Raw genomic sequence first — 25,141 nt, forward strand, 5'->3', positions numbered from 1 at the left:
GGGAGTGCTACTGATTGGTTGGCTTGTAAAAGTGTGTTACCTGAGGAGAGTTGTGATTGATTGAGCCAATGGATTTAAAACTGGTTCTGGTTACCATGATTACACAACAATCAAACTTTTCCTAAGAAAGTGTGAAACTTTTAAATGTTCTCACAGTTGATACCTAGTATCTGTTTTCACTAGAAAGTAGTACAAGTTCACATCTGATATAGCACAAAATGATGTGTATATATTTATTTATGTTAATAGATCAGAGTTTTGTGGTGTTTTGTAAAGAGCAAGGTGACTAATAAGTGAGCTACCTTGGTGGTGCAGTGGTTGGGAATCCACCTGCCAATGCAGGGGTCACGGGTTCGAGCCCTGGTCTGGGAAGATCCTACATGCCACGGAGCGGCTGGGCCCGTGCGCCACGACTACTGAGCCAGTGCTCTAGAGCCTGTGAGCCACAACGGCTGAAGCCCGGGCGCCACGACTACTGAAGCCCATGCACCTAGATGCTGTGCTCCACCACAAGAGAGGCCACCGCAGTGAGAGGTCTGCGCACCACAACGAAGAGTAGCCCCCGCTCGCCGCAACTAGAGAAAGCCCGTGCACAGCAGCGAAGACCCAACACAGCCAAAATAAAGTTAATTAATTAACTAAAAAAGAAAAAAAAGGTGACTTATATGTGTTTCACTATGACTAACTGTGAGGACCATTTGGTTCAACTATGAAGTTAAGGTATTTTCTGAGAGACAAGCGCATGAGTTAAGTAAACTTAATCAGGAAATAGTTTATTTTTAAATTAAGTGAACTTAATCAGGAAATCGTTTATTTTTAAGTTACTTCTAATAGTCACCGAGCAAGAAGGAAAATATTTGTCAACATGCTAAGAAAAAGAACAAAGAAGCATTGAAAACATAGAGAAGGAGGGTGGGTTCTAGAGAAGCAGGCTGGAATGGGAAATACATTCTCTATTTGGTGGTTATATTAAACAGAATCCTAGCATCATGTAATTGGATGGGACCTCAGAAATCATATAACTAACCTCCCTCCAAGTTCAGAAATCTCCTCTCCAGTTTATCCCATCCCTGGCATCCTTTGCTTGGGCATTTTTAGTAATGGGGAGCTTACTATGTATCACAAGGCAACTCATTATGTTTTGAATTACTCTGATTTCTTAATGACCTATGATCTGCTTCCTTGTACTCCTAGTTGCTAGTTCTAGTTCTGCATTTTTCAAGCCACATAAATTAAGTGTATTTTAGTGGACTTTGTTGGACCAATATGGCAGCCCTTCAACTATTTGGAGGCAATTGTTATGTGACACTACTGTATTTTATCTTCTCTAGATCCATTCAATTGTTCTGTATATGGCAGGAGTTCTGGACTTTTATCTGCCCAAGTTACTCTGATCTAAGCAGGTTTTTGTTTGTCAAGGTCTCTCTAGAAATGTAACAACAACTATCTTTGGCTGAAAGCTTACTATTTGCCAGGTACCACTGTAAACACTTTATGTGCATTATCTCATTTAATCTGCAAAGTTATCTCATGTGGAAGGTACTATTTTATAGATGAGGAAAGAATTGAAGTAACTTGAGGCAGAGAGTTTACAAGTAACTGGTCCAAGGTCTTAGAGCTAGCAAATAGAGGAGTCAAACCCAAGCAAATCCAGGCAGTCTGACTTAACTTCTTTGGTTTCCCACCTGCCAGACTGCAAAGTAAAACAAAACCACCTCTTCTTCCCTTTTTCTGGTCATTCTACTTCTACTAATAAGGTGTTAGTTTATTTTAGTAGCGCTATCACAAAACACTTGTTGGGTTATACTGAGCTTGTAATCAGTGAAAATACCTAGGTCTTTTTCACATGATATGCTGCTAGAATAAGTCTAATTTTGTGGTCATGCAACTGATTTTTGGACCTGAATTCTGTGCTGTATCTTCTTCCGTGTTCGGTGTCAGTTGGTTAGCCTCAGTGCATGGTTCTAGCCTGTTGAGTTGTTCTGAATCCTGACTCTATCTCAGCTCTGCATCATCAAACAGAACTGCTAAGTATAAATTCTGTCACTTCTCCTAGGTTGCTGATAAAAATTGCCAAATAGGATAGGGCCAAGGACCATTTTTGTCCCTGTGTTGAGAGAGGGACTTTTGTTTGATCACAATCAGACATAGTCTTTCGAGACCACCTCAAAACCTGGATTCTGAAACAATTAAGCAAACCCTTTTTCTTTACTTTCCTTTAACCCAGGGTTTCTCAATCTCAGCCATATTGAAATTTTGGACTGGAGAATTCTTTATTGTGAGTGGCAGCCCTGTGCATTATGAGATATTTAATGGCATCCTTAGCTTCAACCCATTAGATGCCAGCAGGAGTGCCCCTCTTTCACTACCAGAGAAGCAGAAATGTCTCCAGACATTTTCCAATGTCTCCTGGAGGACAAAACTGCTCCCCTTCCCATTGAGAGCCACTGCTCTAAAGTTATAAGTAGATTAATTGAGAAATCAAGTATATATTAAGAATCTACTATTTGCCTAGGACTTGTTAATTTCCTTCAACACTAAAGAGAAAGACATCAAGAAGATTATACTCTGAGAGAGATGGTCACCTCCATAAAACAACTGGGACAAAAAAGTCCATTACTGCGTGATCCAGTATGAGACCCAGACTGAATGTCCTGTAGGAATTCAGAGAAGTGAAAAGATCAGTGAGGACAGAACAGATTTCGATAGCTTGGATTTGATTGGGTTGGGGAGTTTGTACACGTATAGGTAAAAGGCATACCCTTCGAAACTAAAAATACATAGGCATTTCCTATATATTTAGGCAAATATGTAAAATATATGTAGTTTTACATATAGGCAAACCAAAAAATATAGGCATTACCTTCTAAACCAATAATTGGAGTACATGATTTGATATACAGTTTGACAAGAGGCAGAATATTTGAAATCATCCTTCTCTTGGAGAAGGTCTATGGCTGAGGTCTATGGCTTCAGAAGGTGTGGCGATTGTGGGTGGGCAGGCATTCAGGTGGGAAGAGTAATGTGAACAAAGGTGTGAAAGACCAGAGGGACTAGGAAGGTCCTGGGTTCATGCGGAACATCAGGTGGGAGGGCTGAGATGCAAGCAGATTACGGAGACACTGGGAAATCTGGACAGGAGTCTCAGGCGCTGACATTTTTGAGGGAGGAGCAGCAGGATGACGGAAGGTCACAATCCCCAGTCTGGCAGTGGATGTTTTGGAGTGAATGTGCTAGAGGGTGCAGGAGGTGGTTTGAGATGCTGACAGCTGGACCAGAGGGTGGCTTCATGGGTGGAAGAATAATAGACATAATAGGAGAGGCACTTGGGAAGGAAAACTGAAGAATAAGATGGGGTGAATTCCTGAGAAGTTTTTTGGACATTTAAGGTGAGGTTATGTCACCTTAATATAGGGTCAAGTTTCCCATTTTGGAAACTGCGAGAACAGTGGTTCCACTGATATTCTTCTTTTCCTTTAAATACGTGTCTTTTCCCTTGATTAATCTCACCCCATTCTGACTGCTCTCTTGTTTGGAGTGATAAGAATAGATATCAGAGATGGCACTTGATCAGGGCCAGGAACACTGGGTAGGATTTGAGTTGGCAGAAATAAAATGGAAGGGTGTGTGTGAGGGAAGAGGGTGGTGGTGGAGAGAGAGTCTGGTCAGAGGCGATGGCACGAGCCTTGCTATGTTTGGCAAAAATGCATAGCCATGGATGGAGAGAGGGAAATGTCTGTACCTGGTTAGGGCAGGAGACGTATTAAAATCACTAGGGGAGTGGCATCAGGCCTATGCCCCTAACTACTTCTTTAAGAGCCATTGTTTAAAATTCCCTATGCTGAGCCCTATAGAGCCACTGGACTAGCTATTACCACAGAGCAAGTTCTGTCCCTGGAGGAAGATGACTCAGGACTGTGACAACTGGTCTTTCCCCCTCCTAACCTAGAACTTCTTACTGTGATTCAGTTTGTGAGGAGAAAGGCTTGGTAGAGGTAGACATCCAATTAAATGTTCTTGGGAGACTGCCTTCCCTCTTTTCCTACCAGCTAGCTAGTTTCCTCCCTCCCTCCCTCCCTCCATCCCTCCTTCCCTCTCACTGTCCCCACGCCCCTCCACTAAAATACAGTTAGGAAGAAAGAGGTATCAACCATGAGATCCTCTGGTGCACAGGTGTGAGATGGCAAATAGGCTTTGTGCCCTAGAATTAATCAGTATCTCTCATTCACTTACTCTAGCTCAGAAGTTGATTTATCTTCTCATCTTAAAATGCTGAGTCTGGTGGGACTTAGAAAAGTTTCTCTCTTGCCACTCCTAACACAAAGCAAAAACAAATCCTCAACAGACTTATAAGCATGTAACATCAATACGAGTCCAGAGCCCTGAAGCAAGTGTTGCCTGACCTTCAGGAAACTGCTCTCTCCACTGGGCTCACGTAAGACCCCCCTCCGCCAAAATGCCCGCCCTCCCTGCTGCCCACCCCAGAAAACCGTGCCCCTCAGGAATCAGATGCTAAGATATAGTACAAAACGTTTTTTATTTCAAAATGCAACATGGTGGTCACTGTAATAATAATAATAATAACAATAACAACAATAATAATATAAAAAGCATTTCTCCTCCGTTCACCCTAGTGCAAAATGCTGGATGCAGTCAGATAGCTGGAAGGTTTTGGACATGTCATCCTGCAGTGCTGCACAGCAGCAAAACTCAATCCCAAACCCCTTTTGGTGGATCCACGTGGTAGTTCAGTTCTAAAGTCAGTAGCTTCTCAGAAGCCCAAACAGCACAAGACGCCCACTCGAGCCTGACCTTCGCGCTCTGCCTCACTCTCCTCTCTCTGTGTGTCTCTCTCCCCCTCCCTCCGCCGGCCCCCAGGGTTCCTACGAGGCGTGCAGCCGGTTGGTCTGGGCCCGGCAGCCCTGGACGGCCTCCAGCTGCTTGCTTTTCTCCAGCAGGGCCCGCTCCCGGATGGCCTTTCGCTCCTGGGCGGCCTGCAGCTCGGCCACCGCTGCCTCCCGCTCCCGCAGGCGGCCGGCGGCCGTGAAGGGGCTGCACAAGGTCTCCATCAGGCCGAGCACGGCGCCGAAGAGCGCCAGCACGCCGCCCAGCACGTACAGCCTCACCAGCTTCCGGCTGGGCTTCTGCGCCATCAGCTCCTTGGCCAGAGGAATCAGCTCCTGGACCGTTTCCATCTCGGCTCCGGGCTCTCGGGGTGGGAGTGATCTGCGGGAGAAGCGGAGCAGAAAAGGGGGTTTTTAGCCACCGAAAGACGTTTGCGTCTTCCCGAGCAGCCCTCCCTCACTCGGCTCTCTCGGGGTAGGCCTGCAGAGAGGGGAGCCCACCCGGGAGCCCACCGGGACCCCGCGCCCCGCCGCGCTCTTCCCCGCCGGGCTCACCTAGGGGCGTCGAGCGAGCAGCAGGCAGCGCAAGCCGGATCGGCGATCGCGGTGTGCGTGGCTTCCGCGGCTCTGCGTTCTCCTTCTCCTGCTCCGCCTCCTCCTCCTCCTCCCCTTCTTCGGTAGCCGCGGGTCTTCCGGATGCAGATTCCGCAACTGACACCTGGTCAGCGCCCCGGGGCCACTTATATGTTTTTCTCCGAGCCCCGCCTCCTGGGCTCCTTGGGCTGGGGCCCGTGCTGCACCGGCCAGAGAGTGGAGGGGGCGGGAAGAGGAGGGAGGGGGAGGAGCGGGGCAAGGATACCTTGGGGGAGTCAGCCACGAGCTGTGCACGTCGCCCCGGCCGTGTGAGCCCGGGGTGCGGGGGAGGGCGGGCCTGGATGTACAAGGGTGAGCACCCAGAGCCCAGGGAGGTATCCACGTCCATTTCTGACCTCTTTCTTAATCGTGTGGGTGGGTCACAGCTTCCCTCGTCCGGGGCAGTCTGGAAGGACCCCTTATAAGGACACCTGGGGTTCTACCTAACTGAAACATTAGTTTTTATTCAGGAGGTTTGTCGTCTTCTCACTCGTATAGGGATCCGAGGTAAAAGGCAAGGGGGAGGAATCCGGGTAATGATCAGAACGGGTCTCCAGGCTCTGCATAATGCAGTTTGTGCTTATACTGTTTATTTCTGGTCTGACTGGTTTTATTCATAGGTGCTTGCATTTCGAGGGTCACTTGATAGATAACTATTCATTAAGGGTGCCCTTTATGCACAGATGGGGGCGTGTGTGTGTGTGTGTGTGTGTGTGTGTGTGTGTGTGATGTCAGTCTCTGTGCCTGTAGGTGTTTGTATCTGTACTTTTGTGTATCAGGGAACTGCCATTAAATCCAAATTGTCCCCACTCCCACTTGAGAAGTGAAGTTGGGAGCTAGGGAGAGGTGAACATGGAAGGGGGGACGTTGGTAAAAGTTTGTCTGCTGGTCTGAACTGCAAATATTTCATACTTTCCTCAATAATTATATGCCACTTCCCTGGATCTGGGGGGCAACGCCACCGTACCAGCTCCACTTAGCATAGAAACAGTTTAGGGGCAGAAGAGTGAGAGTAGGCAGCTTGGGTAAGAAGCTAAAGAGTAGAGAGTACTCTAGGAAGCATGAGGAGGGTAGGGTTGATTTCAACTAGGATTAAACTTCATCACCGTTGCGGCGGGTGTTCTGGTTTAGCTTTGGTTATCCATACACCAGAGTTAGTTAGCAAGTAGGGGAAAGGAGAGACATTGGGCTAAAAGCGCTTCAAGCAGAGAAAGGGAGAGGGCAAAGAGAGGAGGGGGAAATTGGACTGGCCAGAAAATTGCAAAAGTCAGTGATGCAATCTTGCAACAGCAAAGTCAGTCAGGCTGAGCCTTGTGGGGAGGGACCAGGAAACGGCTGTTGCAGGGCTCACGTATTTGGGTTGTTGGAAATTTTCACAGTACTCTTTCTTTGGGGTCTGAGGCAATTTCCTAGACAATTAAGTTTAAAAAGGCAACAATTACGTCTACGCTTCACCTTGGCTATTAGTAGTTCAGTTAGTAGGATTTGTGTGTGCAGATTGGGCAAGGATACCTAACAAGCTTATTTGAAATTCTACATTTTAATATGTACACAAGCAGTCAAGGTGACAAAGGGCCAAATAGGGATGATTCCTGGAGGCTTGTGTCCCCTGCTTATTATTCTTTTCACCTCGTGAGGCAGGAAAATTCTGTAATAAGGGGGGATGAATATCAGTCTTGGCATTTTCTTCGAATCTTCCTTATAATTTTGGAGAAGCCTCTAATAACCGGCGGAAATGATCTGTGAGCTTTCTCAAGATCTGTGTGAGTTTCAAATACTACGGCTTCTGAATGAGCGTATGCTGTGCACCTTAATACCAGGGCTTTCACGTGGTTTCTGCTCTGAAGGTGAGTCAGCCCTTTGGAGCTTTGGACCTCAAACTCCGAAATGGACTGTTCAGTGAGCATTCTAGTATTTCTGTAACTCAAAGACGCAAACTGCACGTCTCCCAACGTCAGCAGACTGTAATTTATCTGGGGTTCCCCTTTCTTGTGATTTGCTGTGGTACAGCACGTCACCGTCTCAGATGGGTTCCCCTCTTTCCCCCTCTGATAATCCAACTTTGACCACCGCCCCCAGGCCCTACCAGCTTGCTGGCCAGGGCTGGGGAGAGAGGGTGGCCAGTGCCATGGATTGGGGTCACTGGTGGATTTGGTGTTCCTTGTTTAGGTGGTAGCTGGAGCTCAGTGTGAGATGGTGGGACTAGAAGGCTGAGGAATCCAGGGTCACCACATGCCTAGGAATTTCTGACACAGCTCGTCTGTCTGGGTGGGAAAAAGAACGCAGCTTCTAGGGTAGCAGTTTGGCTCAGGCTTGGGAAACTAAGCACGTGATTTGACTGCGCTGTTGTCTCTTTAGAGATGTAAAGCCTTGTGTTGCATCATGCAGGTCAGACATAGGGTATAGCAGTCAAGGTCATACCAGTTGTAGGGTGACCAACCATCCCACTTTGCCTAGGGCTGAGGGGTTTCTCCAAGATACGGGACTCACAGTGCCGAAACTGGAACCGTTCCGGGCAAACTGGGGCCTATGAGTCTATCCCAACGTTAATTCCTGCCATTTCTAGGAAGGCAGGAGTGGTCAGTTTAAAATTTGTTTATTTTGCTTGCCAAATCCCTTTCTCCCAAACATTAAAACATTCGGAACTATCAGAAGAAGCAATCACAAAGGGGCAACATATGGTCCAAGGAGTCAGTACAGAAGAGGGATAGAGCCATCCCAACAACCGTGCTTAGGGGTTTGAAGGAACAGGGGACAGACATCTTTTGGATGGTTGGTTGTGTATGAGCCTCAATTGTTAGTATTATTATTTTGTTACTAGCTTGCTGCCTATCAAAGTCACTGCCCAATTCCTGAGGTTCCAGGAGGCTGGAGGCTGGGGATCATCACAGGAGATATGATAAAACTATTTGTGTATCTTATACTCCAATTTTTTCAGTCCTTGAGTTACTTTCATTTCATGTAAATTAGTTTTGGAGAGAACGTTCTTATCTCTGAAATAGCAATGGATGATTTTAAAATCTACATGGCTAACCTTTATCTTCCTCTGATCTTGTACATTAGAGTTCTAGTATCCTGACATTTCTGTGTGGATATCCTGCTTTTAACACAACCCTGCCGCACTTGAAACAAGACTCCCCACTTTCTCTGTACTCTTCCAAACTGAGTCACCTTCTCAATATTCTTATTTCTAACGGTGGCATCTCCATTTTGCCTGTTCTCTGGGTTTGAAATATTGTGACATTTCCTTTTAGCGGTCTTCCCTGACCTCTTTATCACACCATTCCCTGCCCAATGCCCTGCTTTATTTTCCTTCATAGCACTTCGTACCTGGCTTTACATTGATGTAATTATTGGTTTGCTTTTGTGTTGTCTTCCACACCCACCTGAGGCTAACCTTTATGAGGGCCAGAGCTTTGTTTTATTCTTCACTGCATCCCCAGGACCCAGTATAATCCTTGGCACATAACAGGTCCTTAATAGGTAACTATGGGATTAATGAATATCTTCCCCTTTGGACTGGCAGGGGATAGACTATGTTTATTAAGTTTGCATGCAGTCAGACTTTTAGTGGATACCCAAGAAGCATTCAGGGTTTATTTGTTTTTGGTTTTGGTTTTTTTGGACAGTTTTTTTTGTTTTTTGTTTTTGCCTTTAGTCCTTTCGTCTCTAATCCATCTCAAACACTACCACCAAATAAATCTTCCTAAAATTAAATTTTTATTCTTAATTGCCTTTTTCAAAGCCCGGATGATTTCTCATTGCCCACGTGACGAACTTTTGGATTCTGCATGTTAAATTTACTTGATCAATATTCTTGGATCCAGGACCTCTATCATCTGATCTTCCCTACTTATCTAACTTCAGATCCCATTCTTCTCCAACAAGAATCCTTTGTTCCACAGATGGGTTTCACACAGCCCAAGAAACAATTCCTTCTCATTGCTGCCGCCTCACCTTTGCTCCCCCTCTTCCTCCTACCCGAAAAGCTCTTCTCTTCTACTCTGTCTTCCTCCTTTCAGGTCATGTGCTCCAAGAAGCCCCCACTGCCTGTGCCAGCACACTCTGCTCTTTCCTTTCTGTGAATTCCAGCTGCCTTTGTGGCTGGGACAGCACAGATTGGCACTGCATTATGTATTGTTTTATACAGCGCTCTCATTGTGTCCTGTGCACTTGCCCTGTCTCTGCAGAAGACCAGGTCTTTGTACCTTTCACGGTGCTAACGTATAATAGGGGTCCAATCAATGCTAATTACATTGACCTAAAAGTCAGAACTGGGATAGTGATTACAAAATGGTCAGTTAAGACTCTCTTGGGAGGTTATTTTAGGCACAGTGGCTTGTGCTTGGCTCAGAGCCTTGGGCTTGAAATTGCCCAAGACCTGGCAACTTGGCTCGATCCCCTCCACTCTGGCTCCCTCACCTTTTACTTCCATTCCCAACTTAGTGTCTGACATTGCAACGACTGGCTTACTCTTCGGAATCCCTCCTACCTGCTCCCGGGACCCCAGGGCCTTGACAAATCAATAGCAAGGGATAGACCCTTCACAGACATTTTGCTTTTGTCCCTCACAGCTTCTGGCCAAGCAGAGCCACTAGCTGCTGGAGCAGGCAGCATAGGCTGGGAGCAGTGGCGCCCTGCTGCCCACATAGCACAAGCCCAGTACTGTCCTTCACAAGTTTGAATCAGTGCAAGGAACTTCCTTCAAGCTCAAGTGCTAGCTGGACTTTAGAGTATGGGGCTCTGGAGTCAAACAGGCTTGGGTTCCTTCAAGTCCTGGCTCCTCTTGCCAGGGTCTGACCTTGGACGAGTGACTTAACTTCTCTAGCCTCCATTTCCTCATCTGTAAAGTGAGGGTGATGCTAACACCTACTAAGGGGTGTGGTGAACCCTGAGCTAGGGCACTGTGAAGGGCTTAGTGGTCTGGCACCAATGAAGCAGTTGATTCAGTTATTCTTTGGTTATGCTTCAGTTGTCTTTGCCTCCTGCTGCATGTCAGCAATTCCCGTGGTCCTTTATCCTAGCCCAAGACATTTGCATTCCCTAGGTGGTATAGGCAGCAATAAGGTCCAGAGCCTTTGTTGAAGCCAGCTGTGTGTCTGATACTATGTCATGTATAGCTATGAAAAAAGCAGAATACAAAGTTCTCCTTGCCCTCAAGTAGCTCATAGTCAAGTAGAGAACACAAACATTAAATAAGTTATGACTATATTGAATACTAGGATAAGCACAATCATAGAACTATATACCAGGTAAACAAATAGAATGAGACATGTATTGATTCAATTTGGGGAGGAGGTGGTCAAAGAAGGCCTAAGAGTGGATAATGTCTGAGCAGCTTAGGGTATTAAAGGATAGATAGTGTTCACTGATTCTGGGAGGGAAAGGAGGGGTTCAGGGTTGGGGATTCAGGAATGAGAGAGGACTTCACATGAAAAGGGGAGGATGCATGAGAATACATTACATGGTCCAAGGGAAGCTAGGCAAGATTGGTGTTAGAGCATAAAGGATGGGTTTGGGGAAATGGCAGAAAATGAGGAGGAAGTAGTATGCAGGAGGCAGGTAATGAACAATTCTGTAAATGATCACGACGTATGCCATGCCTAGGAACTGTTGACCACTCCTAGAAATACATTCTCCTTGGCTTCCATGATATCAGATTCTTTTAGTTTTCCTGCTATCCTATTATGGACACTTCTTAGTTCTTTTTCTCACTTTTGCTTTTTATCTAACCTCTAAATGTCAGCATTTCTGAGGACTAAGTCCCGAAGCCTTTTTTCTTATTCTGCATACTCTCTTTAGGTAATTTAGTTTACTCCCAAGCCTTCCATTACTGCCTCTATGTAGATGACATACAAATCTGAGCTCTAGGCTTGTGTGTCTCCCTGCCTAGTCTACATTTCCATTTGGATATCCTGCAGGTATCAAACTTACCATGTCTAAAGCCAAATTCAATATTTCTACCCCATAAACTTGCACCGTCATCTTTTTTAGTCTAAGCTTTGCTGTTTACCTAGTGGCTCAGATCCTAAGCCTGGGAACCATCCTTTGCTCCTCTCTCTCTGTCACCTCTTATATGCAAACAGTTACCAAGACTTGTCATTCTATCTCTTAAGTATCTCTTGATTTTATTTGCTTTCTATCCCCTCTGCCATCCTCCTAGTCAAAGCCCCTGTCATCTCACCTGGACTATTACTGCGGTCTCATAGCTGATCTCTCTGCTTTGGGTCTTGACCCACCCAATCCAATCCAGTCCAGTCCAGTCCAGTCCAATCCAGTGCAATCTTAAAAAAAAAAAAAAAAAGCAAAACGTGTCACTCTTTTCCTTAAAACCCTTCAATGTATCCCCACATTGCCCTTTGGATTATGTCCCAGATTCTTAGCATGGCTTGTAAGCTCACCCATGATCTTGTCCTTGTCTATTTTCCCAGTTTCATTATATATGTAATTTCCCTCAACCTTTGCTCTCTAGGTGCCAGCCGCACTGTTGTGGTTTTTCACAACTTCAGATCTTATTTCCTAAATCAGCTTCCAGAGTAGTTCAGTTCTAGGGGTATGTATCACAAAATCTGATTTTCTCCCTTCATATCCAGAATCTAGGTCAGAAGCCCTCTTGTGATAAAGTACTCTTTTCTTTTCTTTCTTTCTCTTTCTTCTTTCTTTCTTTCTTTCTTTTTTTCTTTCTTCCTTCCTTCCTTCCTACCTTCATTTTTTCTTTCTTTCTTTTTTTTTTAGTAAAGCCAATACTTTATTCACATTTCCTTAGTTTTTGCCTAATGTCATTTTTCTGTTCCAGGGTCCCATGAGAATATCACAATACATTTAGTCATTATATGTCTTCAGGCTTCTCTAGACTGTGAGAGTTCCTCAAACTTTCCTTGTTTCCATTGACCTTGACAGTGTTGAGAGTACTGGGCAGGTATTTTGTAGAATGTCCTTCAATTTAGGTTTGTCTGATGTTTTTCTCATGGCTAGACTAGGGTTATGGGTTTGGGGGAGGAAGATCACAAAGGTAAGGTGACATTCCCATCACAGCATATCAAGGGTACATGACATCAATGTGACTTATCACTGTTGACATTGACCTTCAGGCCCAGGTAGTGATTGTCAGGTTTCTCCAGTGTACTTGTTAAAAGGAAGTCTCTGTGCATGGCTCACATTTCAGGGGCAGAGAGTTATGTTCCACCTCCTGGAGGGGAGAGTATCTACATTATTTGGGATTCTTCTGTCAGGTTTGTCTGTTCTCTCCCATTTAAAAGGACTCTTTTGTAGTGTGGTAGGCAGAATTCTAAGATGACCCAAAGATTCCTTCCCCTGGTGAACAAGCCCTGTAAAATCTCCAAGACCTGTGAATATGATTGGATAGTCACTCCCATGATTAGGTTATGTTACATGGCACAGCTAATTTTAAGAAAGGGAGATTATCCAGATGGACCTGATCTATCATGTGAGCCCTTAAAAGGAACTGGGCTTTTCCTGAAGAAGAAATTCAAAGTGTGAGAGAGATTCAAAGTGAGGGAGAATCTCCCTTGTTAGCTTTGAAGATGGAGGAGGCAATGTGGCAAGAAATGTGGGTGGCCTCCCAGAGTGGCTCCCAGCTATCAGCCAGTGAGAAAATGAGATGTCTGTCCTACAACCATAAGGAACTGAATTATCCTGCAACTACGTCAACTTGAAAGAAGACCCTGAGCTCCAGATGAGAATGTAGCCCCCTGCATATTAGCCTTGGGAGACCCTGAGCTGCTGTGCCCAGACTTCTGACTTACAGAAGTGAAAGCTTATAATTGAATATTGTTTTAAGCTACTAAGTTTGTGGTAATTTGCTATGCAATAATAGACAACTAATACAAGCAGTATGCTAGGAGCTCCTGCTGGGATGCCAGGAGAAAACCCAATCAAAACTTGATGAGGATTGGGGAAGACTCCCTGGGATGAGGAGAATCTGGCTTTGATTCTATGGTCCATCCTCATAAGCACTTCTTTGAAGACACCTTGTACTTCCTTGTCCTTCTCTGTTTCTTTCATGTTTACCCAGAAAGACTTAACCGTGGTAGAGTCAGCTATCTGCTCTATATCAATCTACACCCAAGAAATTGGAGAAATTTGTCAAACTAGGCTGACTGCTTATTTTCTATAAATTTAAGACCACAAATCTCAAATGAGCAGTTAGCTATAACTTATGTTTTCCCAGGCAATTATTTTTATTATTCTCTAAAAAGACTTTTCCACACTTTCTCCCCACTTCTTAAACAGGCTATATCCTCTTCTTCCCTGATACCTCCTGCCCTGGTAAGATAGAAGGAATCAGCTGGGAGCTACTTCATTTTTCAACCACCAAATCTATCTGCATCAGTACCCACACTCTCTACCTTCTGTCACGTTACCAGGGAGGAAGCATCCTCCGTTCCTTCTATATAGAGGTGCCCCTACATCTCATCCTGATTCATCTATTTAAGGTCTTGGGAATCTACATAAAACTTAGGTTGCTTTGGGTTGCAAGTAAGAATCTAATTCAAAATGATTTAACAATAAGGCAAGTATATTATTTCACAAGACAGGGTTTCCAGGATTAATTCAGTAGTGTAACATTATTAAAAAAAAACAAACCTGGTTCTTTCCATCTTTCTAGTCTGATATCTTCAGCATCTTGTGGAGATTGCCACAGTCTGGCTCACATATGTTTCTAAGATAGCTGCCACTGTTCTAGGCATTGCATTCAATATGATAACATCTAGTGAAAGGAGAGAGACTGCTTTTTTTTGTTTTTTGTTTTTCTTTTATCAGCAAAGAAACCTTTCCTAGAATCTTCCTAGAGACTGCCTTTCATTGGCCAGAACTGCATTAAATGCCCATCCCTAAGACTACTTATGAAGTAAAGGATAACCTTCATGAACTTGGACCGGTGGTTCTCAAAGATTCTTCCTGGGACCAGAGCAGTAACATTACCTGAGAACTTGTGAGAAAAGCAGATTCTTGAGCCCTACTCCAAACCTACTGAATCAGAAATTCTGGATGCAGGACTAGCTGTGTTTTTAAAAGTCCTGTAGGTCATTCTGACACATGCTAAAGTTTGAGAACCACTGGCTAAGGCTAATCTTTGAACTGGGGAAAGGACACCAGCCCTGAAGACTTGAAAAACACTGGGGATCTTTAAGCAAGGAGGAAGGAGGGTAGGGATTTTGGATAGGAAGTCAACTTCCTGCCAGATCCTTCCTCTTTCCTGAATAATCATTTTCTCCTTTATTATAGTATCCCTCAGCATACAAACATACTCTAATATCTGTGTCTTAAAAAACCTAGTCCATGACCCCAAATCACTATCCCGCTGCTGCCAGCATTCCTTGCTCCTTTTCATAACTGAAACTGTTTATTAACAGTTGTCTACAATCACTGTATTTATTTCTTCATTAACCATTCGTTCTTTTACCCACTCCCATCTGGATACCATTAGCACCACCCCAACAAAATCCAATGGGATGCTTATTAAATGAACTGAATTTTAGTATTCAACAGATAGAACCATTTCTTCTTTCTAGAAACACTTTTTTTCTTTTTGCTTCCGGCACACTGAACTCTCTTGTTTTTCATCGTACTGCATTATTTTATTCTTCTTAGCTCTTATTCGTTACACCTTTCTCCTCTATCAATCAGTGGTTCTCAGCCTTGAAGGTCCATTAGAATAAACGGGAGCTTTTAAAGTTTCTGAAAACCAGGCTGCACTCTAGACCAATTAAATCAGAAATCTCTCCAAGCAGGACCCAGGCATTAGTAATATTTAAAGCTCTAAAGGTGATTCCAATGTTCAGCCAAGATTGAGAATCACTGCCTTTAATATCGGGGTACCCTATGGCCCTACCAACATTATTTTCTTAGATCAGTGGTTCTCAGCTCTGGCTCCACTTTAGAATCATCCTGGGAACTTTTAAAAACTACCATTGCCTGGGAGTTCCCAAGACGAATTGATTCTGAATTCCTGGGGTGATTCTAATGTATAGCCAGAATTGTGAACCACTTCATGTATGATTTCCTATAGTTCCATGGATTGAGACTCAGTGCTTTCCTATAGAACTTTCTGCAATGATGGAAATGTTCTGTATCTGCACTGTCCAAGATGGTAGCCACTAGCTTCTTGTGGCTGTTGAGCACTTGAAATGTGACTAAAGTGTCTAATAAATTGAATGTTTAATTTTATTTAATTTTAATTAATCTAAATTTAAATTAAATAACCTTATAATTGTGGCTAATGTCTAGCATATTGGACAGCACAGCACTATATGTTAATGACTCTGAAATTTATTCCTCTCTCCTAAGCTCCAGGATTACATATTAAGCTGTCTAATAGGTATTTCTTCTTGGATATTTAATAGAGTGTCTTTAACTTAATACATAAAAATTAAATTCCTGATTTTCTTCTTCAAAATTTGTTCCTCTCCTTGTCTTCCCAATCTTGGTAAAATGTTACCACGTCAATTGCTAAAGTCCCAAACATGGAAACCATCCTTTATTCCCTTCTTTTCCTCATCTTTGTCAGCCAATTTTCAGCAAGTCCCATTTGTTCTACTTCCAAATATATAATTTGAGTCTGTCTTTTCACCTCCAGAGCCTTCAACCTGGGCCAAGCTGCCATTATCGCTCACATAGAGCAGTCAAAGCTAGAAGTCATTGCATCCTTAATACATGCTTTCTAAGACCGTTGTATGTATTAGCTTGTTAATCCTACAAATAACTCTACAGAGTGGGTAAACTACTGTCCCCATTTTGCTTAAGTAATGTGCTTTGGATCACACAGCTAGTCAGTGGCAGAAATGGGATTCAAAACTAGATTGTCTGATTCTAGGGCCCATATTCTTCACCATTCACTTTTCTGTCTCTCTGACTGTCTATAAGGCCCCATGTCAGTGGTTCTTCATCCTGGCTACAAGTTGGAATCATCCAAGGAACTTTAAAAAATACCAGTTTCACAACCCCACCTCAGACCAGTTAATTCTCTTGGGGTCAGGCCTGGGCATCAGAAATTAAAAAAAAAATCAGGGAATCCTCCTGCATAACCAGTGTTTAAAACCACTTCCTGTTTGAGACCAGGCCCTTGCCCACATGTCCCACCCATTTCAGCTCCCACCTCAATCATACTGTTCCTGTCCCTTCTTCCTACCTCTAGAAGAAGCTAAGCTCTTTCCTGACACAGGACCTTTGCACTTGCTCATTCTTTGCCTGGAACACCCTTTTCACATATCTCCTAGGACTTGAGTAAGACTTCAGAGTTTCTAATCTCTGAAAATATAGAATGCTCTAAATCATAAAGATCAGAGCAGAAATAAATGAAGTAGAAATGAAGAAAACAATAGCAAAGATCAATAAAATTAAAAGCTGATTCTTTGAGAAGATAAACAAAATTGATAAAACTTTAGCCAGACTCATCAAGAAAAAAAGGGAGAGGACTCAAATCAGTAAAATTAGAAATTAGAACAAAGAAGTTACAACTGACATCATAAAAATACAAAGGATCATAAGAGACTACTACAAGCAACTATATGCCAATAAAATGGACAACCTGGATGAAATGGACAAATTCTTAGAAAAGTACAACCTTCCAAGACTGAACCAAGAAGAAATAGAAAATATGAACAGACCAATCACAAGTAATGAAATTGAAACTGTGATTAAAAATCTTCCAACAAACAAAAGTCCATGACCAGATGGTTTCATAGGTGAATTCTATCAAACATTTAGAGGAGAGCAAACACCTATCCTTCTCAAACTCTTCCAAAAAATTGCAGAGGGTGGAATACTCCCAGACTCATTCTACGAGGCTACCATCACCCTGATACCAAAACCAGACAAAGATATCACAAAAAAAGAAAATTACAGGCCAATATCACTGACGAACATAGACGCAAAAATCCTCAACAAAATACTAGCAAACAGAATCCAACAACACATTAAAAGGAACATACACCACGATCAAGTGGGATTTATTCCAGGGATGCAAGGATTCTTCAATATACGCAAACCAATCAATGTGATACACCATACTAATAAATTAAAGAATAAAAACCATCTGATCATCTCAGTAGATGCAGAAAAAGCTTTTGACAAAATTCAACACCGATTTATGATAAAAACTCTCCAGAAAGTGGGCATAGAGGGAACTTACCTCAGCATAAGGTAAGTTTACCTAAGGGAACTTACCTCAGCATAAGGGAACTTACCTCAGCATATATGACAAACCCACAGCACACATTATTCTCAGTGGTGAAAAACTGAAAGCATTTCCTCTAAGATCAGGAACAAGAGAAGGGTGTCCACTCTCGCACCCTTATTCAACATAGTTTTGGAAGTCCTAGCCATGGCAATTAGAGAAGGAAAAGAAATAAAAGGAATCCAAATTGGAAAAGAAGAAGTAAAACTGTCACTGTTTGCAGATGACATGATACTATACATAGAGAATCCTAAAGATGCCACCGGAAACTACTAGAGCTAAAAAATGGAGTTGGTAAAGTTACAGGATACAAAATTAATACACAGAAATCTCTTGCATTCCTATATATTAACAAAGAAAGGGCAAAAAGAGAAATTAAGGAAAAAATTCCACTTACCATTGCAACAAAAAGAATAAAATACCTAGGAATAAACCTATCTAAGGAGGCAAAAGACCTGTACTCAGAAAACTACAAAACACTGATGAAAGAAATCAAAGATTACATAAACAGATGGAGAGATATACCATGTTCTTGGATTGGAAGAATAAATATTGTGAAAGTGACTATATGACCCAAAGCAATCTACAGATTCAACGCAATCCCTATCAAACTACCAATGGCATTTTTCACAGAACTAGAACAAAATTTTTACAATTTGTATGGAAGCACAAAAGACCCTGAATAGCCAAAGCAATCTTGAGAAAGAAAAAAGGAGCTGGAGGAATCAGGCTCCCTGACTTCAGGCTATACTACAAAGTGACAGTAATCAAGACAGTATGGTACTGGCACAAAAACCAGAAATATAGATCAATGGAACAAGATAGAAATCCCAGAGATAAACCCACACACCTATGGTCACCTAATCTATGACAAAGGAGGCAAAAATATACAATGGAGAAAAGACAGCCTCTTCAATAAGTGATGCTGGGAAAACTGGACAGCTACATGTAAAAGAATGAAATTAGAACACTCCCTAATACCATACACAAAAATAAACTCAAAATGGATTAAAGACCTAAATGTAAGACCAGACACTATAAAACTCTCAGAGGAAAACATAGGCAGAACACTCTTGGACATAAACCACAGCAACATCTTTTTTGACCCACCTCCTAGAGTAATGGAAACAAAAACAAAAATAAACAAATGGGACCTAATTAAACTTAAAAGCTTTTGCACAGCAAAGGAGACCATAAGACGAAAAGACAACCCTCAGAATGGGAGAAAATATTTGCAAATGAAGCAACTGACAAAGGATTAAACTCCAAAATATACAAGCAGCTCATACAGCTCAATATCAGAAAAGACAAACAACCCAATCCAAAAATGGGCAGAAAACCTAAATAGACATTTCTCCAAAGAAGACATACAGATGACCAACAAACACATAAAAAGATGCTCAATATCACTAATTATTAGAGAAATGCAAATCAAAACTATAATGAGGTACCACCTCACACCTGTCAGAATGGCCATCATCAAAAAATCTACAAACAATAAATGCTGGAGAGGGGGTGGAGAAAAGGGAACCCTCTTGCACTCTGGGTGGGAATGTAAATTGAACAGCCACTATGGAGAACAGCATGGAGGTTCCTTAAAAAACTAAAAATAGAACTACCATATAACCCAACAATCCCATTACTGAACATATACCCAGAGAAAACCATAATACAAAAAAAAAACATGCACCCCAATGTTCATAGCAGCATTATTTACAATAGCCAGGACATGGAAGCAACCTAAATGTCTATCGACAGAGGAATGGATAAAGAAGATGTGGTATATATATACAATGGAATATTACTCAGCCATAAAAAAGAATGAAATTGGATCATTTTTAGAGACGTGGATGGACCTAGAGAGTGTCATACAAGTGAAGTAAGTCAGAAAGAGAAAAGCAAATATCATGTAATAACATGTATATGTGGAATCTAGAAAAATGTATAGATGATCTTAGTTGCAAAGCAGAAATAGAGACACAGATGTAGAGAACAAATGTATGGATACCAAGGGGGAAAGGAGTGGGGTGGGAGAAATTGGCAGACTGGGATTGACACATATACATTATTGATACTATGTATAAAATGGACCACTGATGGGAACATGCTGTATAGCACAGGGAACTCACCTAGTGCCCTGTGGTAACCTAAATGGGAGGGAAGTCCAAAAGGGAGGGGATATCTGTATGTGTATGGCTGATTCATTTTATTGTGCAATGGAGGCTAACACAACATTGTAAAGCAACCATACTCAATAAAAGTTTATTAAAAAAAGATTGAATGCTCTAATCTGCCCTAGTAAATCAAAATAAAAACGGTATTAAACTTTAAAATATGTGTAAGGGAGACATATAACATTCTAATTCTGCCCAAGGTGTCTATTGCCATGTCTTTTAAAATATATTAGATATAAAATTTTTCAGAAGAAATTTTGTTGCCTCTCCTTTGCTGGTGCCTTAAATACATGTTTAGGCTGCCTTGTAATGTTCAGCCCTAAATCTCTCAGGCTCATCCCAAGGGTCACCTCCTCAGAGAGAATTCTCTTACCCATCCTTTCTAAAGTGGTACTCCCAACATCCTGAGACCCCCATCTATCATGTCATCCTGGTTTTTAAAAATATTTCATAAAAATCATTGAAAGCTGTCATTGTCAGAGTTAGTTTCTAGTTTACTTCTTTGTTGTTTGTCTCCTCCATAAAGGCAGGGTCTATCTAGTCTGTTTTGTTTGCTGCTGTATTTTTTTGTCCTAACCTAGCACAATGCCTGGTATAAAATATATGTTCAGGAATTATTTCTGAAATGAAAGAATGAATGAATGCAGGCTGATGTATGGCAAGTAGCAGTGAGTAGATTAATTGTAAGGTAGATGGGCCATCTTGGGTTGTTACCCTGTAAATGGCTATCTTCATGGGGTGAGATGGGAGAAGTGAGTTCACAGAAAGGGAGTTCTCCTGACTGCTCCCCAGGAGGGAGGACCCTGGTTCCAGCAACCTGGGGAAGGCTTAGAGCTAAGGAGGGAGATGGCAGCAGGAACAGGCTATGATGCTGGACAGATTCTGGAGACAGCAGAAGCTAGTATTTTTTGTTAGGTTGTAATTTCCCTGTGTCATCTTCAAATTTTCAGTAAAATTTCTCAAGCTCAGCAGTTATGTCTTTTGTTCTTAGGAGAACGGAGAAAGGATCATACATTTGTGTTTGGGGCCAAAATAGGCTGGAGAGATCAGGGGCAGCATGGAGAAATGGTAAAAAGGAAGCTAGGATTGTTTGAGGACAAGCAACTACTAGAATGAATTTGCACTATCTGTTAGCATCTCCTTAGAATTCTCAGAATTAGGGTTATTCACATAATAGAGGAAAGAGTGACTTGGATGGCTAAAGAAGTTGAGGTCACTCTGGTTGCATAATTAATGAATTATTTGGCAATTATGTGTTTAATGTCTGTGTTCCATGAGACAGTAGTCTCCCTCTGGACAGGAACATGTCTGACTTGTTTACTACTGGGTCACTGGACGCCTGGCATTGGGTGGGTGCTCAGTAAATATTTATTTTGTGAATGAACGGTTTGGGATGTTTTTGAGTTTCTTGGTCAGAAGTCAGAAGGTTTGCTGAGATGTGAGGAGAAACTGGAAAAAAAGCCCAGGCTCTGAGGATGAGGACCAGGCAGAAGCTGTGGGTGGAGGGGTGTCAATGTGCAGGCTGATTTGCTGGGAGGATTCAGACCTAAGCTCGGGCCTCAAGGACAACTGGAGGGTGAACAGGTCCTGTCAGAGGCCCAGGCAGAAAGGCCAGAAAAGCAGCAGACCAGATACACAGAGGGGTGTAAATGAGAGAAGCCCCTCTCAGTGCTTGTGCCAGCTCCTGGGACACTGCTAATGCCCAATGAATGGACTTAGACAAGCAGATACACCTAGACCCATTTGGCTGTGGGGAGGGTTCTTAGTGTGCCAGGCTTGGCCCTCATTGGCCAAGGGTTGGGGTGGGCCTGAAACTCCTAGCAGGACACATTTTCATTGGCAGCACAAGGACAGGCAAGGACCGACAGACCTTTTGCTACACGTCTCCCGATTATCTGAGAGTGACCAAGAATCCTTGAGCATGTTTAGGAATTCTTGCTTCCCAAGACTCTCTCTCCATTTGTGCCCTCCTCTCCCCTGGACCCACATTTACCCCTTTCCTCACCTCTCAGGCTTCTAAAGGCTGGGGCTTGAACGTCTTGAGGACCTGGATCCGTGACTGACCCCAGAAGTATTTCAGTTCCAAACACCAGAAGTACAGCCAGTTTGATTCCTGGCCTTTCTGTCCCCAAGTACCAGCCACTGTGGATGGAACCGGGAACACAGCCTTGGAAGTCGGCTCATCAGTGGATCAACTTATCATGAATTTTCTCAGGCTCTAATTCTTAAGGGAAATAAAAGGTATTTCTTTTTCTGGATGATTTTCTGTCTATGTTGTCTTGAGAGGGAGTTATAGGTATCAACTCATGGTTGTATAGTATCAACTCATGGCATCGTATGCTTTGAACACTTTTTGGTAGATTTCTCCTTGCCCCAAGGATTCATACTAATAAATCAATATGTGTTTATTGAGCACTTAACTATGTGCAGACAGTGGGTGATGCACTCATTAGCAGATAAAAAGAGTGGCCAAGGGTTGCCCCTGTCCTCAAGGAGTTTGCAATCCAGGTTTGGGAGCAAATCACAAAATAACTAAATGTTGAATAGCTGTAAGTATGTAAATTTGAGGTAGAAGGGATCTACAAGACAGAACAGAACTGGTTGCTACTTGAATTGTATCGGTAAGGTCTGCTGATGGAGTTTGGGAAGAATTTACAGAAAATAACAGAGAAGCCATCACCTATCCAGGAATCTGATCTGAGTCTTGGATTTAGCATTTGGCCAAGTACACAAGGGTGGAAAGGGCGGTGTAGACAGTCAGAGCCAAATGAATCAAGCTTAAGTGTGGTCAAGGGAATGAAATGACAGGATCAGAGCACTTGTACGAAGCGGGGGCTGTGTGAATTAGGGCCAAAAAAGGCAGCTTTTTTTTTCAGCAGGACTCCAAGAGCCTGGCTGTGGACTCTGGACTTTAACCTGGAGATGATGGAGAGTGTATAGGTCAAAGTACTTGCCAAATCCAACTTTGCAAATGGAGTGCTAAGCCAAAATTTACAAGATGAAATGCAATAGGAAAAAGTGCAAAGACATGTGTGTCCTTCTGTGTGTGTGCATTTGTGTGTACATGCATGTCAAGAACAGCACAAATTCAGGACGCCACCAACCTATTTTAATGGCATTTGACTTGAAAAAGATAGAGGTGTTAATGTATCTATAAACTCAATATGAGTCCTTGATGTGATTTGGCTGGGAAAAGCCTCCTGCACATCAGGCTGCAGCAGTAGGAGCAGAGTCATACTCTTTTCTTCCCCCAAGTCCTCGAAGAGGACTACTTTGCTGAGGTGAGCCAATATCCATACAGGAGCTTCCTGAGCTCTTTCCTGTGAGAGAGTTTTATTCTCATGTGCTATTTCCACCCAGGTTTTTCTTGGGCTCAGGGCCAACTTCACTTTCTCAGATCACTGTGCATCTGCACTCAAAGTTTACTGAGCCACTTGAGATGACACCTTCAAAAGTTGTCCGGGCGAAAAAGTATCGATGTACAACCAGGTGACCAAGTATTTGTCTGGGACTGAAGAGTGTCCTGGGAAGTGGAACTTGAAGGGCTAAAGCGAGAAGAGCCCCAGTGAACTAGGCTGGTTGGTCACCTTACAACATACCAGAATCTTCTCCTTGAAGATTTGCTCTCACCACCAGTGGTTTTTCTCTTAAAGACTGGAGTGGTGTATATGTCTCATAGATATTTACCCTCTGGGTACAACTTGCAGAGATCTCACTGTGTTTAAGGTTTTCCATGAGGCAATCTTGTGGTGCTTTAGGCTTTGCAAATTTAAAATATTCACTATGGGCATTTTTCCTACCAGTATCCTTGAGCAGTCATATTCTACACATTATCCTATCATGAAATTTTTTTTTAATGAAAAACAAATTCTCTCAATTTTGGGAGGCCAAATGTTGTAGTGGAAAGAACATAGATTTTGGAAGCTTAAAGATCTGCTGTTGGATTCTGGTTTCACCATATACTAGTTGTGGTGGACAATGCTATGTGTTCACAAAGTCCTACTTCATTTTCCTCTTTTGGGCACGTAGGAAGGTCACTTAGGAGCCCTCTGAGTAGATCTGCCCAGTAGGTTGTAAGCAGCATGACTGTGAACCCTGGAGTAACTGGAGAGAGTTCCTCCGTGCCCCTATAACCTTGCTGCCGAGGCCACTAAGACCATGTGTCCTGGCTGGTGCAGATGCAGGATGGCAGAAGTCCCTGCGTGACTGTGTGGAACAGAGGACCTCTTCCCTCACCGTTGTTCTGCATAGTACTCTGTAGAAGCAACAAATAAGCATTTGTCGGTTGTGTTACGCTGCTGAGATTTTGCAGTTAGTTTTTTACTGCAGCATAGCCTAGCCTAACTTGACTAAAACGCTAGTTCTGTGTCTTCATCACTTCAGGCTGCTCTAACAAAATACCATGGTTGGGTGGCTTAAGCAACAAGACATTCATTTTCACAGCTCTGAAGGCTAGAATTCCAAGATCAAGGTGCCAGTAGTTTGGGCTCCTGGTGAGAACTGGCTTCCTGGCTTGCAGATCACTGCCTTCTGGCTGCGTTCTCACATGATGGAGACAGAGTCCTGGTGTCTCTTCCTCTTCTTATAAGGGCACTAATTCCATTATGAGGGTCCTACCTACATGACCTCATCTAAACCTGATCATCTCTCAAGGCCCCCACCTCCTAAGACCATCACATTGGGTATTAGGGCTTCAACATATGAATTTCTGGGGGTCCATATTCAGTCGATAACACTCGGAAACCTTGAACAAGCTATCAAATAATGCTGAGGCTGCAAAAAAGTTATAATAATAAGTCCTTTCAAAGAGCCACCTTAAAGGGCTGCTGTGATGCTTAAATGAGATATTGTAGATGTGGTGTTTAGAGTGATGCCTTACTTTCTTACACATTTACTGAGGAACTGTGTTAAGTGCTTTCTTGACATAAATCTAACAGCCCCAATAAGCAATACTCCTTAAGAAGGGGAAACCACACCTTACAAAATCTACAATGGTGTAGAAAACTTGTAGAACTCTGGGGCAGTCTGTGGGTTTAGTGGACAGGTTCAGGGTAAAGGAGGGAGCAAAGAGAGGAAGGGTTAATCACTTGTAAGTGGACAAAAATCACTCTCCTCCTCCTGAAACTTTTTGCTTTATTTGTACTGATTATTCTGGTAAAATATCCTCATTGTGGAAGATGAGAGCACACAGAGGAATATAAAGAGATGGGAAATGTAACATTTTGGATATTCTCTCCCTGTCCTCTCTTTGAGTATTATTTTTTTCTTTTTTTTTAAATTGAAGTATAATT

General features: G+C 42.9%; 1 protein-coding gene across 1 annotated transcript; it reads right to left on the bottom strand.

The window, feature by feature from the left end:
* Window positions 1-4,518: 4,518 nt before the first annotated feature.
* On the bottom strand, window positions 4,519-5,579 carry G0S2 (G0/G1 switch 2). Its single transcript, XM_059938973.1, has 2 exons — window positions 5,400-5,579; window positions 4,519-5,226 (listed from the first exon to the last, which is right to left on the bottom strand). Exon 2 carries the CDS (start codon window positions 5,193-5,195, stop codon window positions 4,884-4,886), a length of 312 nt encoding a protein of 103 aa, XP_059794956.1. The 5' UTR covers window positions 5,196-5,226; window positions 5,400-5,579; the 3' UTR covers window positions 4,519-4,883.
* Between the last annotated feature and the right edge of the window lie 19,562 nt (window positions 5,580-25,141).

Source organism: Balaenoptera ricei, chromosome 1 (genome assembly GCF_028023285.1).
Source record: "Balaenoptera ricei isolate mBalRic1 chromosome 1, mBalRic1.hap2, whole genome shotgun sequence".
Lineage (NCBI taxonomy): Eukaryota > Metazoa > Chordata > Mammalia > Artiodactyla > Balaenopteridae > Balaenoptera > Balaenoptera ricei.

Excerpts from the sequence above, each read along its gene's own strand:
- G0S2 (XM_059938973.1), bottom strand. The coding sequence starts at position 5,195 with ATGGAAACGGTCCAGGAGCTGATTCCTCTGGCCAAGGAGCTGATGGCG.